The following is a 16,139-nucleotide window of genomic DNA, read 5'->3' as shown; positions in this document are numbered from 1 at the left end:
CTCTTTGGTAAGTCTGTATGCAAAATATACAACATGTGTACGTAGACTTTCATGACTGACTGTATATGCGTAGATGGAAGATCCCTTTAGAAATATTTCAATGGCTGTCGCTCGACAGTACGGTTATAAAAAAAAAAAAAAAACACGGACATTTAACATTGTACAGAATAGACGAAGTAGTCTGTACAAAGTAGAATTACAAGAAGCGAAAAATAACACGCGCGAGCATTACAGTGGTCAGGATCCGTGAAACCGCGAAATACATTGCTGCTTTTCAGCCTAATCGTTAATCGCTTAAATACGTCGACCGTGAACGATACTCTGAATTCATGGCATAACCGTTGGATATCCAAGTTTATTCTACGACGTTGCTGGATTTCGATGAATTTTTAATTGTAATGTGAACTAAACGTATTAATAGAAAAATTAACCATTCCATGCAATTTAATGTTTTACGTTACTAATTATCAGATACGTATGATGCAAATTACCGATATGTAGAATGCAAATTAGCAACACGTAGAATGCTAATTACTGATATCTCAAGTAGTTAAATTACGAATTTCCGATTACAAAAGAGGCACGTAATTAAATTATAACAGAACATTTTTCCTTAACTACGGTGTTTTCTTTGCTTCGTCTTCGCATTCGTATTCGCTCGATTATCTTCTTTTCAAATTTTTCAATACTTACGACACTTCATTTATGAAAAGCATGGAATATACGAGAATCTATTGGGTTGGCAACTAAGCGATTACGGATTTTGTCATTAGGTGGTATTGACAAAATCCGCATTCATTTAGTTTGCTTCTCAATGCGAGAATTGATTGTGAATTTTAATAAATAAATAAAAAATAATAATTTAGTTGCCAACCCAATAGTAGAGTTTTAACGTATCGAATACTAGAACTAAATATTTAGCGGAATCTATGGAAACGTGATGTCAGTTTCGAGTCAGGCAAATTCAAGAAGAACAGCAGCATTAAAATTATTTCAGATTCATATTTTAATCCTTAGTCTTAATATCTTATTTGGAAACTTTCTTCCTGACTATAGTTTTATTAAATCTACGAAAATCATTTCACTGACTATATTAATTTGCTTATTTACTGGACAGATATTGTTGTTTGTTTATTAGATATTTTTGGAATTGATTCAAATTTGTATTTCATTCGCAACTGTGTTATTGTAAGATCATGTTCGTTGTTTTCTCATCTGGCATTGGAAGATATAACATGAAGAGGATATTAAGAGAGAAGATAAGGATCGATAAAACTGCAAACTCGGTCTATCGGAATTTCAATCAGATTGCAATATTCATGTAAAATGAAGAAAATATTCATCAAAGCAAAATTCATTTAAGATATAGAGTGTGAAGGAAAAAGCATCGAATGTTTTCAAACGGCAGTTTCTCAATTCTGTTATTCTTATAAATAGCGAATCAAAGAAACGTGTAACTCCGATAATTATTTTATAAAAGGGATTGCAAAATATGTATGTCCCAGTGAAGAACTTTAAATTCCACAGACTGTTTCCGCCATGACTATATATCGTACGATTATATAGATCGATTCATCGGAAAGTTGATTATCTTTAAAAAGAAACCTTGCATTAATAATTTAAAAATAAAAGAAAGAGGATCCGCGTTCATGAAAATTTCACCTTGAATTTTTTAAGCTTTCATCCTATGCTTTTCCTGCACTCAAATTTCTATTTTAGTAAATAAAATCTATATTGATAATCTAATTTAATACAAATTTCAACTCGTATCTTTCAATAAATTTCAGATAACGTTCCATCTATACTTTCTACATATTCGCTTACAGTAACATAGAAACTTTCCTGGATAAAGATTTTATTTGGCTCGATCTTTAAACAAAAATAGCAATTTGCATTATATCTATATTAGACTTGAATCTAAAAAGGTGAAAATAATATCGTCGTTTATCGGAATATTTAAACACATTGATTCAACAGAAATCAATATGCATTCAAGTTGTCCTTTCTTTTTATTTTTCACTTTACGTTTAATTTTCCACTGCTATTGTATATCGTTTCTTTCTAATAAAACAAAAATAAATAACACCATTACATCAGTAAACCATAACATCATTAAACCAAACAAAGGGCCCACATGTTCGTATCAAACAATTACCAAGCGGAAGCTAAAGAAAAGCAAACACACGAGCCCCGATAAAAAGAACCAATAGAATCCAGTCGAAGACCCTAACACCCAGTGTCAAGTGACTAAATACTCATGACTCGACATTATTATAGTAACTCGCTCTTCCGCTCTGCGCTTGAAATAAAAATAAAAGAAGGAAAAAGAAGACTAGAAAGGACAAGAGAAACATGGTTATATTATTATATACAAGGTTGCAATTATTAAAAGAAAGTAGCGGAGGTAAATACGAGATTCCCAATGTTGGTCGTTAGAAAGATAATCACGAGACAAATTATGTAATCATCATAAATTATGCAAATATGGTCGATAGTGGGAAGCATAATTCGTAAAGAATTGACGTATGTATGTGTGGGTCCTCGAGTTTCGATTGTGTTTTTAATAGCGCATTGTCCTTTGTTCCAACGTTTCGTGAACATTGTTCGTATCTTCGTGTAGTAGAGGCGAAACAATTTCAGCTTCGATATTATATTAATCCTGAAGATCTATCGTGGGTGAAACTTCACCTCGTGCGAATTTTATTTTAATAACGAAACCCTAACTCTCCCGTGACTTTTCTACTTCTTATTCGATATTAAATAATAATTTAGGATCAAATTTAGCGGAAAAAATTTTTAAGAATAATATTCGTTCAACTTTATCGATATCCAAACAGTTCCTGCTTTAGATCTGCTCTGAAGAAGCGGACAATGTTCACGAAACGTCGGAAGAGAGCGCAACGTGCTATTAAAATGAGAAACCCGAGGATCCAAAAATATTTTTTTTTTTTTATTATTATTTAATTTGTACTTTACAATTTGTCCGGCTAGACATTTGGTAAATTTTTCCAACTTAAAATCCAAAAATATGTCGTGTAATAATCATCGTGAAAGTTTAAAATGTAAAGTTCAGGAAGACTCGGAGGAAGAAAAACGTGAGGAAGAAAAGGATCAGGGAATCCGTAAACGAGGAAGAAGCGTGCAAACGCATATATCTACTAATAATGTAATGATGTAATGTATTCGTGGCATAATGCCAAGTCACGAGGACAGGAAAAGAAAGACGAGCCCGATGCTATTACGTCCTCTATAGAACGTGTGACAAGAGTTATGTCTAGGTACATAATCGTTGAGTGGTAGTTTGTTTGCCACTTTCTTGAGATTCGAATGAAAAGAAGGATCAAATGCCTTGCTGTGTGCAGCCTGACACATATATTTGAGCAGCTTATGGAGAAAAGAGAATTCAAGTCGTAAATAATTTTATGAACTGCATCAGTTTTCAGAAATTTATGTACTAGTTTACTTTATACGTTTACGAACTTTATTCGTAATAAATGATAAAAAGTAAACAAAATGAAATAAATACAAAATAGACGCGGCAGAAAATATGTAACTGAAATATATTACGATCGTAGAAGCTATATGTTAAATATTTTGTTCGTTAAAAATTTCTATTGGAAACTATAGACGCGTTGTACGCGTGAAAACGAAATGAAAAGGCAATAAAACGTGGTACGATAGAAAAATTTATTCCGCGATAATTGGAATCGATTAATCTGTGATTCGAGTCTTCCTCGTTATTGTTACAGAAAATCATACGGCACCACAGTAGAAACCATGTTAAGTTTCTGATTTCAACGTCGCCTTTCAATGGATCGACGAAATACTTTAACACGATACAGATGAAAAGACGAACTTGTTGGGCTAAAAGACCTAAACCTTCTAAAACCTTCTAAACTAGACTAAATAATAAACCTTCTAAACTAAAAGTAAACAATAAATCTAAGGTATCAATATTTCTTCTGTGATATAGAATATTTCAATATTTCCCATCTTTTAAAAAATGGCCACGTCGAAATATTTCTCTTTTGTTACCTTAATATGTTTGCTATAACATAGTACATTACAATTACAGGTCACGTCTAGAGTGACGTCACAACATCTAGAAGTGACCATATACTGTTAGGTGGTCCGAAAAGTTTCTTTCGTTTTATAAGGAAATAATGAATGCACAACATTTTTCGTTTTATATTATTTTATCGAATTACGTATGATCCATTTCGTTCCATCAAGATAAATATCACGACGTTTGATAGATTAGGTTTCATGTTTGTATAAGGATGCATCGTTGTAAAAGACGTGCCTGTAAAAGAAAGACACTTTCAGGACAACCTAATACAAGCAATTACAAGTGCAATTAGCGGTAGAAGTTATTAGCATTCGTTTGATTTATTCTATTTGTACGTGATACCTGAATAAACGTAGAGTTACCGCATCCGTGAGATAAAATAAAATAACTAGCGAGCAAACGAGAAATTGCAGTTATCGTTCGAAGAAAGCATCCTCTTAAAAGGCTCGAGATTTCGAAGCAATAAGCAATCGAAGGCTCGTCGAGTAGTTTCCACGAGGCTGAATTCTACATTAACGATAAATTTGCGGAAGCGCTGATCCGATGTTTTTCTGATCGACCTGATCATGTCGAGTGAATGCTCAACCGAACGTAACAGAAGAAAAGGAAGAGGATACGAGAGACAAAGGTTGCAAAAATAGCCATTCTGATAACGAAAAAATGAAACTGAAATGAGGAAAATCAAAATGTAAACTCGATATCCTCCGTTAAGGATTATCATCATCAGTATCAAATGAAATTACCTGCAATTGTGATCATCGTGCCAAAACGAAAAAACAGATATAGAACGTTGGAAATGGAAATCAGTGTTCCTCTGTCTTGTTCAAGTGTATTTATAATTTAACGTTTTATAGTAAAAAGAGAAATAATTAAAAATTGAAGAATCGAGCTTTGCCTTAATTTCCGATTATTTGTCTAATTTTTTTCTATACTTTTCCTATAAAAAAAAAATTGCGACTTATTATATTTATTTCTAATTAATGATTATCACTAATAATTTCGCAATATTGTGTAATAATTATAAGTCTGTGCATAAAATTGCTCGTTTTGCAAAGATTTCAAAGCCACGAAAGCTCCATAAAAGTGGAGATCGAATGAAATTACGCATTTTGAAAAAAAGAATTGGAAAGAATCGAATCAGCCGTATAACGCAAGTTGACAATGAAAATTAATAGCGATTCGTTCACTTCTTGGCATGCAAACTTTTAAACTATCTTTAATCCTTTCCTCTTGTTATGTACTTTCATTTCATGAAATTTGATTTTAAACGTGTATTTTCAAGGTCCAGATAAAATTGAGTAGCATCTACGTTCCTCGCACGCTCAATTATCTAATATCTTTCTTTGATCGTTTGTACTGACCACTGAAACTACCCAGAAGACGAGGTGGAACAAGGCAGTAATTACTCGTTGCACGTATATCCTAGAATGACTTGCCGATATTATAAATAGTTGTTCAACGAAAGGGAATGGGATGACTCTCCCACTGGATAGAAAATGAAGATTCCAGACGAAAGAGAGAAACCTATGATTAACGTCGTGACAACTACCTTCTGCTTGATACTTGCATGCACCAACAAGATCATAACTGAAATTGACATAAATTGAGAAGAAGCAAAATGTTTTACGTTTTATTCTGTGAATAGAATAAATTAATTTTTATTATAGAAAATATAATTGTGATTTTTGTTTCGTTTCTTTTTAACGTAACAAAATTAGGTACGATAAAAATATTCGAATATTATTATCATTGATCATTTTATAATTAATTTGTTTTCTACATTAATTTATTTGTATTTATGGCTTGTAATTCGTTATATTGGGTAACATAATGTAACAAACAAATATAATTATTGCTTTTTATTATCGTCGTTTGACTTAATTACATTTGATAAAAAGCATGACATACTTAAGAGTTTTGTAATTATAATTATAACTTAACTATATACGTCGGGAAAATGGAAAGTAAAATTTTATTTCTCGCGGAGACAAAGCGAAAGACAAAATAAATAGCGTAAATAAGGAAATTAGAAAGGGAACAATGGAATGAAAATCTTAAGATACTTTACCTGGTTTCAGTACAAAGAAACTGAAGTGTTGGACATTGACGCACTCAACAACACAAAAAGAGCGGACCGGAGCGTCCTGTTCTTCAATCGTGTACCGAAAGTGGGCTCTCAAACCTTCATGGAACTCTTGAGAAGGCTGTCCATGAGGAATGGCTTTTCCTTCAACAGAGATCGTGTGCAAAGAGTCGAAACAATTCGTCTTGCGCCTATCGAACAGGTACCTAACAAAATTTATGAAATACTGTTACCTTTTTAATATTTATGTCTACATTTATTAATATTTCTTTAAAAAGTAGAGGCGTGTGAACGATGAAAATTCTGAACCTTCACACTTTACAAAAATTAAAGATTATACATAAGTATATATATAAGTATATATAATCTTTAATTTTTGTAAAATGTAAAAGTTCAGGATTTTTATCAAGATCGTTTTAAACAAGAAAATAAAATAAAAATTGTACTTTTATACGACTAATTGCCTGTTTGTTTTAGCTACAACTCGCCAGGATGGTCAGCAGCTATTCAGAACCATCTGTCTATATAAAACACGTGTGTTTCACAAACTTCACAGAGTAAGTATTTCAAGATTAAATAATCTCCAATTACTTTAAAATTCTGTCAATTCTTCCGTATACTACTCTATACATCCTGAGATAAAAACTGTGTAAATTTTACTGAATTTTACAGAATTAAATTATAAAAGAAAATACACGACGCTAGTATAGATTTTTGCTATTTGTCGACGTTCTATCGATCAAGATTCTATTATACTTCTATCATCGTTGTAAAAATGTATGAAACCGTGAAAGAGCGAAAGAGGAATAAACTAGAATAATCGAATTCCGCTACAAATCCCTTTATCCGCCATTCTTACCGACAACCCGTGATAGATGATGATACATAAATAAACGTGAAATAAAGATGAAAAACGGATTTCCTGGAAGAGTAAAAGCCAGATAGCCGGAGGTAACGTAAGCTAAATTCCCACGAGATGTCTAACGTGGAACGTTTTTCCGTTTAGATTCAACCTGCCACAGCCAATTTACATCAACATAGTCCGGGATCCTGTTGAGAGAGTGATATCCTGGTACTATTACGTGCGAGCACCTTGGTATTACGTCGAGAGAAAGCAAATATTTCCAGACCTACCACTGCCGGATCCGAACTGGCTGAAGAAGGACTTCGAGTCCTGTGTACTTAAGGCGGACCGTGAATGTAGATACCTCGAGGGTGAAATTCACGAGGGAATCGGCGATCATCGCAGGCAAACGCTTTTCTTCTGCGGTCACAGCGAGAAATGCACGTAGGTCCCTTTAAATTGTACCTTGGGATTACCTTTGTGCATATCTTCCTTCGCTATGCGAATAAATAGAAGGAAGAAATTACGTTTAAACGCTTTGCTCGATGGATTTTCCTCTGAAACGAGTAACTTTGAAGGTACTCCTTGATTTGTTTGACTGAAGCAAATTGTGGTGTATGAGAGATTCGATTATTAGGTTGGTGCGGATGACTAAGATTTCTTGAGTTACATATTATGCGTTAAAAATCGCTGGTCGAAGAACCGCGAATTAAGTTATAAGTTATATATAGTAGAGTTTACAGAGCTTGTAGAATTTGAAGATTTGTCACGTATATAGTATATAGTGTATACTGTAATGTATAGTGGTCAAAAGTACGTGTACATCTTGAGGATACGAAATTTATTAAAAAATTCGTACATATTAAGTTGTCCGAAAAGTGTTTTTCTTTTAGAAACACGTCTTTTACAACAATGCATCTTTATACAAATATGAAACCTAATTTGTCGAACGTTGTGATTTCTATTTTGATAGAACAAAATGGATCATACGTAATTCGATAAAATAATATGAAACGGAAAATGTTATGCATCCATTATTTCCTTATAAAACGAAAGAAACTTTTCGGATGACCTAATACATATATGCGAATGTACATTATCATATATATATTGCATAAATTAAAAATTGATTGAAAGGACAAGTAGAATACAAATTGATAGCTATCAAAATTCTGTGATTCTCAAAGACGACGATATTGTTGCGTATTCGTTTGTTTCTAAGACTACAACAAAGAAATCAAGCTAAAGATTCCTTCGACGAGTTTTTCAAGAGATTCTTCCAACGAGTTTTTCAAGAGATTCTTTCGGCAAGTTTTTCAAAAGATTCTTCCAACCTAGAATACATTGTGCATTATTCACACCTTGTTCGCGCCATTCGTTCGATTCTATGTTTTTACCTTTTGTCACACCATACTTCAAGCACCTGTCATACTCATCAATTGTCGTTTGTTCGAAGCCCGTTCAACACAGTGGGCGCACTGGAACGAGCGAAGATGGCAGTGGAGAAACACTATGCGGTCGTCGGAGTGCTCGAGGACGTAAATACCACTCTCACGGTATTGGAAAATTATATACCCCGATTTTTCCGAGGCGCCACCGACGTCTACTACGGTAATTCTTTTGTTCTCTTATTTGCATGTAACTGTAAATCCTTCGCCAACCAACGATTACTATGAAACAAATATTTTACACCGGTACAAAGCAATCATACAGGGAAGAATACCTCGTTGTAATTAACTTTTAATTAACAATCGATGGTTGCGATAGAACAATCTCGTATTGGAAAAATATTTCGTTCTGATTATTTTCTGGCTAACAATCGACGGCTATATAGGATTAAGTATAACGTGGAGATGAAAACGTTGTTTTGCTTGAATATACGTGACATTTTCGGTCAAAAGGTGAGCTTAACTTTACTGTCGTGTCGAGTCTGTCAAAGACAACCAATCAAGCTCGCACTCCTTTCAGAGAACTTCTTTCCATTTGCGCAAGTTTAGTATGTTGGTAGATTCTCAAGTATCAGATGTTGATCGATTCCTGGTAATAATACGTGAATTTTACCAAAATGTAAAATGTAAAAATTTATAATTAATTAGTCATGGGAAGCAACAGTAGCTGCTCATCCATTAGCTACGTATTTGGATTGCAAAATATTTGGCTGGAATGACGCTTTTGGAATGAACCAAAAATAAGGGCCATTTTTCACGGCAATAAGACGGGAAAAATTTCGATTGTGAAAAAATTTGTTGATATGCGACGTCCTCGCACGATTTTGATGACATTTTTTTAAAATTTGCTGCTTTTAAGTTGCTCTATGGCTTACTGTGTATGCATTTGAATCCCGAGTATTGGATTAGGTTCGGGTTATTTTCTATATTTTGGCTGCCGTGAGACGGTAAGCGTTAAAATTAGCATCTAGAACATTGGCATTGGCTGTACCAACTGTCATCGCTTACATCATTTGTTTTGCCACTTACCGCTTTGCCCGATTATGGTCTTACGCGGATTTCTACAGTCTTTTGTGGGCCAGATATTCGTAACAGCGAATTTTCAAAATGCTCCTCGTTTTCGGCTCTATCGAACTAAAATACCTACAAAAAGATACGTTCAGCTAAAAAAATTTCGCTGTCCTCATACTGTTCTTTAACATCTCTAAGATACAGATCAGAAAAGGAAGTTTCTCCCAAACTCATTAAAAAATCGTCTACGTTAGTTCAGGTACTGATATTTAACAAATTTTGATGAAACTCAGTAGGTTTATCGATGAATTCCTCCTTGCTTTTGAACGTAACGTGAAGCAATTAAAGTTTATTATTTAATGATTCTATAAGAAGATGATGAGTATTGCTTCTGGACATTTCTCATTCATTTACATATTTTGCTAATATTCGTGTGCTGTTGTCAACAAAAACTGGTTAAACTGCGTGTGTATAATTATGAAAGATATTGTATGTTCGTATTACAATGAAACACGAAGACTGAGAAAATTTTCTCTTTCAGATGAGGTGAACGCGTTCACGAGGATCAATCGAAACTTCTTCAAGCCACCAGTCAGCGAAGAAGTAAAGGACATAGTGCGAAGCAATTTCACCAGGGAAATCGAATTCTATCAGTTCTGCAAGCAACGACTATACAAACAGCTGAGGGCATTGAAGTTGACCAAAACCACGCCTCTGTACGAAAGCAATAGCTTGTAACTATTTGCAATGTGTTTATTCGATCCGTGAAAGTATCGAGTAACTCGTCGAATTTTCTTTTAACTATGTGAGAATTTTCCTTCGAGGAAGTCGGTAAAGAGCGAAGTATCGAGGACATCAGGAACGTTTGATAATTTGTCGAATTTTCTTTTGATAATGGAGAATAGAATCGAAGAATTCTTACGGATGTCGAAAGTATGTAATTCGTCGAAAAGGTTGGAGAATGTTGAAAATGATAAATAATTTGTGAAAAAGATTGAGAGCGTTAAGAATGATAAACGATTCGTCGAGATGGTTTAGGAAGTTAAAAATGATAAATAACTTGTTGAAAAAGATCGAGAACATTGAAAACGAGAAATAATTTGGTCGAATTATCGTTTGATAGACATCGATGCAGGAAGAATCTCAAAGATGTTCGAGTTGGCCTCGAAATTTTGGTGATGTTAGCGACAAACGTATGTCGAATAATAGGCTATAACGATTAGACGCAGATGTAGATTTGTCAGGGAAGCCACTTGCGCATGGAAGCGACGTTAAAAGAGAAATCGAAGGAAAAAGAGAAATTAGAATCATTGCCTTTAGGAGAGGATCGTGGCAGATTCTCTTGATTTAATATCTTTAAATATATTAATAAATCGATCAGCGTGATGGATCGTAACGAACGATTGTTCCAGTAAGCAATATCTTATGTGATTCACGACAGTGAGTGCTTTCAATTCAGGACGCTTCGATCGAGTGCCTAGTTTTTTATTTTGTGATCGTTTCCCCTGTATAATCGCGTAGCTTAAGATAAACGGTGATATAATCGCTGAACTTAATTATACGAACGAGAGCAAGTACTTACGAGACGAGGCATTAAGAAATATTTATTTAAATATTTAAATATTTAAATAATTGATGGGATGTTATCGGTTATTGCGTAAAGAAAAAGATGCAACGAGTGTTTCTGAACGCGCGACATCATGGCGCTATTTAGATCGCTTCTTTCGTTGATAATCCATGGAAGAATGTTGTAAAGACTGATGAGGAAGACAAGGAGAGAGAGAGAGAGAGAGAGATTGCTTTTTATCAAAGGATACTTAATTATTTGCAACGACAGAAGCACACAGGGTAACCATTAGAGTATTGCTTTCCAGACGACATAGCCGTTTTTAATGTCGACTTAAGCCGTTTTTTAATGTCCACTGTTTTCCTTCCTTTTTTTTCGTAATAAACAGCTGCCATTTTCGAACAACGTGATTTCTTTTCTTTTTTCTCCACCTGAATTTTACTCGACACATTGGTTGCTGCTAAAATATAGTGATCTCTTTTCCAACAAATGTATAGCTTTTTGAAATGAAAAACATCTCTAGTTTAAGCAAGTTTAATATCATTGTTTTGTATGCCTCTCTGACTGTAAATTATTTTGTTAGGACGCATGAAAATGAAAGAGCAACAGTTACGTCATTACCGTTACTTAAAGTCTGACAATTAAATTTTAAATAAGAAAATTACAGTTAAGTATTTAGGTAATTAAATTGACGTAATTGCGCCAGTAGCGACGAATGTGTTAAATGTGTAAAAAGGATTAAAAATTAATTTTAGGTGTCTTTCCTTGGTATGTACAATGTGGAACATCGGAAGTTTTCCTCTCGTGTAAAGATATTGTTATATCATTCTTATCGACAAGAGAAACATAAAATTACTATAAGAATTCTTTTTTCTCAATCTATAACGATATCCATCTGTTCTTACTATAGCGAAAGAGTGTGATAAAAATGAAATTTCTGTCTGCTTCTATATGAACGTTTACTATAACATATACACTCTGCGACAAAACTACAAAGCATTTATTATTTATTTAGAAAAAGAGATTTTAATGGATAATATCATATAAATACATAATTTTGTAGAATCACTAAAGTACAACGATTGAACTACTTCAGTAAATAGACATATTGCGATAAAAATATTTGTAATAATTCCAATTTAATTAGAGATTATTTACAATTGCAGATTTCTCAACGAAAAGTAGTGCGACGAAACTATAAGACACGGAATACTTTTTTGCAAAATAAATGGAAATTTTTATTTACTTATTAATAGCGTGTAGTACCATTTTTGTTTCTCGTAACTTTTCATAATATTCAGATCCGGCGATCTGGCGAGCCATGATGATACTTCAATATCTTCTGTTTTCAAATTTAACGTACTTTGCTTGAATCGTCGTGATTTGAAAAATAAAATTTTCTACAGCCATTTAATAGGCATATTCGATTAACAGTTCTTGGATTGTTTGAATATATATTTTACTGCTCATTTTATTAGAAACAAACTTGATATTGCTCTTACCAGTGTAACTTATAGCTATCAACACCATAATATAATACCTCCTCCATCAATTTGTCTTTCCTGTTCAGTAAGATTTTGTTTTCTCACCCACCAGGATATTTTTTCAAGTACATACAGTTTCTTATTTCTTTTAGATAGTTACGTATAGCACAGCGGCTCCTTTTTAATATGCGCACTACTTCTGCCGATGAAACCATCCTTTTCTTTTCCTTTTTTTTTTTTTTTTCTTACGAGTTACCAATTAGTTCGCTTGGACGAGGCATTTTACAATCAGAGTGTATTTGATACTAAAAATGACAATCGCCATAAGATAGCACGTTCAACAATATGAAATCAATTAAAGCAGGGAAAATCGCACGAATCACTTTGTATTACGTTCTGAGCTCGTTAGCAAACAACAACCATCTTACAATTTTGTCACGGAGAACACAACATGTTTACGTGCATTGTCTGAATTCTTGGAATTATAGACTTCGGTATTTCTGTATATAGAACTGAACAGTATGCTTCCGCAAGTATAAAGCAAACAATAACACTACGAATGAAGGAGGAAGAAATCAACGAGTTCTAATGACGAGCCAAGTATAATCTTCCTCGATTCTCGCGTATATCATAGTTCTGTCGCGGAGTGTATTAGACTTGCTTATAATGTTACTTTTACTTCGACATAATTATAAGCGCAAAAGAATGGAAGATTAACAATCTAATTGGATTTTCAGCAGTTGCGAGATTACAAAGTTAAAAGAAATATTTCTTAATTATTCTAATTATTTGTTCACCCTTTTCCTTGTTACCTTAGTATTCCCTTTATCTATCATAGCATTCTTATAGCTATCTTAGTATCTGTCATAACAGGAACACTGCTGCTTGATCGTCGTTCCAAGTGATATTTTATTTTTAAAATACGGAGATTATTCATTCATCATATGACTGTTATTGCTTGAAATAAATAGAACATCGTAGTAGAAGCTTCTTACTCACTTAATTTGGATAAGTTGGTAATTAATATCGGTACTTATGATTAATATAATTCAGATTAAAATAATGGTGATAAAAAAGATTGTGTGAAAGGTGAATGATCGAACAAGTAACAAACATAGAATAGAATAAACCGATTTTTACTAGTTCCACAAAATCTTCTTCTGGTACGTAGTCTTTGTATCACACGTTCTTTAAAAATTAGAGAAGATATTGGTATCGTCTGCAAAAGTCGAGAATAATATATAATTAATGTAATCGTTTGTCGAACAATATCGTGTGTCCGGCTATAACTTCGTGACAAAACATTTGTGGATTTTATTTATAAACCAACGGGTCTATAGCAAATAATTGATTGCTTTAATAAGCGTAACGCAATCGACGATAATTGTGTCAGGCCAGATTACGACTGTAACTAAAATTCACTGGAAAACATCAAATTCGCCACCAACAACGTTCGTGCCGTGTATTACGAATATAGATTAAGTTTCCAAAAGCTACAACGCTTGTGCAATGCAAAACAATGCAAACTCGATACACGAGCTAAACTTGGCACCGCTGAAAGTACTCTAAAAATACACGTGGAATGTTGGCCTAACCGGAAGGTAGAGTTCAATTATTTTCAACCGCTCGATTATTCTGTAGCTTGCAACGAAAAATTATACTATGATTTGCTGCTTTGTATAAAAACAAAAAGATGAATAAAATGATCTTTGTCGTTGTTATACATAATCGAGAAGCTCAGTGTACAAGGGACACACGTTGTAATGGAAATACAGAGACATAATAATTTGGACATTTTGATGGAAAGTTAAATTGAATAAAAAGTTATTGGATCAATTTTTATTGTTATTTTATATGTTTCTTTCTTATTTACCAAATGAATGCACCAATAACTCAAAATTAAGATTACAAATTTCTTCAAAATATGGGAAAACAAGAATTGATGAATTAATAATTTGTTAAAAGTAAAATATAATGGACGTTATTAAATAATATGAATTTTATAATTAAAAGCATCGGATAGCAATTGCCATTTATCATTATTTCTTTCCCTGTGAAAATTATTTTTTCTAAAAAATTATTTTTATCGAACGTTCGATTGATTCTTCGAAACTGGATTCTATATGTCATTTGCATGGACTATTTTTTCTTTATTTAGGGGCTTAACGTTTTTTGGACGTAGATAAAGTAAAAAATGAAAGAATACTGTGCCGCGAAGAAAACAGTGACATCGTGCAATTCGTGGAATCGCAACGTACCTCGTTCTATCTGCAACCCAAGTGATAAACTTAAGGTTTAAAGTAACCCCAGATTGCCAGGTCACACTTACCGATAATAAATCTTCAATTAGCTTTACTTATAAAAATAAGTTTCGTGCTTTTGCGTCATTTTTACTCGACAATTGCTTTAAATATAATATCTCGCATATAAGGTTCTAATAAAAGAAGATCATGCGTGAGCTGAATCTGACACTTGCCTTTACATTGTTTTTACAATCGATTGAACGATATCTTCGAAGCTAAACATATAACCATTTTTTCTGAAATATCTCTATATATTATGATTAGTTCGTTCGAAATTTACTCAGTTGAAATATATTCATTGTCTTTTATTACCACAAATATCGAAAAAGAATATTACCATTAGACATCAGTTTACTATTATTTACTTTAAACAATATCGGAAACAGATTTGTCTGTCTTCTTCATGATTGAAAATTCTTTAGAGTCAACGATTATTACCATCGGCCGAAATCCATAGGCAACGAAATAAAATTGTTAATAACGACGATGCAGAGGTGTAACAGAAACCTAATGATAAAATCAAACTGATTTCTATTTCCAATCTGTATTTTTACAATCGACCGTGAGAAACTTCAAAAGAAAGGAAAAGAAGACAAATTTGTATTTTCAATCGTGCATAAAATAATTATAAACAACGATCAATAAAATGTTACCCGTACGATCGATCTATTGTAATACATTTGTAACGATTAAATTTTCCAATCGGATCGAATTATAGTAAACGAGACTATAGTAAATCGAAACTCTTAAACTAAATCTAAATTATTATAAAACAACGTTAACATTTCAGAAATATCTTACAAGGATAGAAGAAGAGACTGTCGATCGGTCTTCCATTTATTGTCTTAATAACATATAGAACATGTGTTACAGATATATAATATACGTCTATTTATACGTATAGATACTTGCTTCATTCCTCTATCAACATTCGTTCCTCGTTTCGCCGCAATTATTCCTTCCATTAGAACCCTTAAACGCTATCACCCACGCCATACTCGGCACTGTATAACAACAAACGCGAAACCTTAAACCAAACTACCGGGAGACAACATCTAAACAAACAAATGAGATTAAAAATTACAGTTACTCCGACGTACAATGGCGGAAGGAGAAAAAGGAAAAGGGATTTTAAAAATCGGACTGACTGTTTGTATCGGCTACAATCTGTTTCTTGCTGTACGTATACATGATACATTTTTTTTTTTTTTTTGTTCTTTACCTTTTTATTTTATTTCCATTTTCTTCTTTGTAAAGGTATGCAAATCGACTGATCGTTGTTATCAGTACGAAGCAACGTTGCTCTATTTTCCGTACGGTGAAACTTGTT

At 33.2% G+C, this 16,139-nt stretch overlaps 2 protein-coding genes across 4 annotated transcripts in view; one reads left to right on the top strand and one right to left on the bottom strand.

The window, feature by feature from the left end:
- Window positions 1-14,417, top strand: part of pip (heparan sulfate 2-O-sulfotransferase pipe) — a 113,748-nt gene extending 99,331 nt beyond the window's left edge. For all 3 annotated transcript variants that reach the window (XM_069113851.1, XM_069113842.1, XM_069113832.1), the window contains exons 4-8: window positions 6,148-6,354; window positions 6,630-6,709; window positions 7,159-7,440; window positions 8,453-8,607; window positions 9,997-14,417. In XM_069113851.1, the coding sequence (XP_068969952.1) occupies window positions 6,148-6,354; window positions 6,630-6,709; window positions 7,159-7,440; window positions 8,453-8,607; window positions 9,997-10,193 (921 nt within the window). In that variant the 3' untranslated portion in view covers window positions 10,194-14,417. The remainder of the gene's footprint in view (window positions 1-6,147; window positions 6,355-6,629; window positions 6,710-7,158; window positions 7,441-8,452; window positions 8,608-9,996) is intronic.
- Gbs-76A (Glycogen binding subunit 76A) overlaps window positions 1-16,139 on the bottom strand; it is a 147,153-nt gene that overhangs the window by 35,235 nt on the left and 95,779 nt on the right. The gene's annotated exons all lie outside the window — the stretch shown is intronic.

The sequence above is a fragment of the Bombus flavifrons genome, chromosome 1 (genome assembly GCF_040668555.2).
Source record: "Bombus flavifrons isolate JBK064 chromosome 1, iyBomFlav1_principal, whole genome shotgun sequence".
Taxonomy (NCBI): domain Eukaryota; kingdom Metazoa; phylum Arthropoda; class Insecta; order Hymenoptera; family Apidae; genus Bombus; species Bombus flavifrons.
The sequence above is the reverse complement of the archived record's forward strand: the minus strand, read 5'-3'. Positions and strand labels throughout refer to the sequence as shown.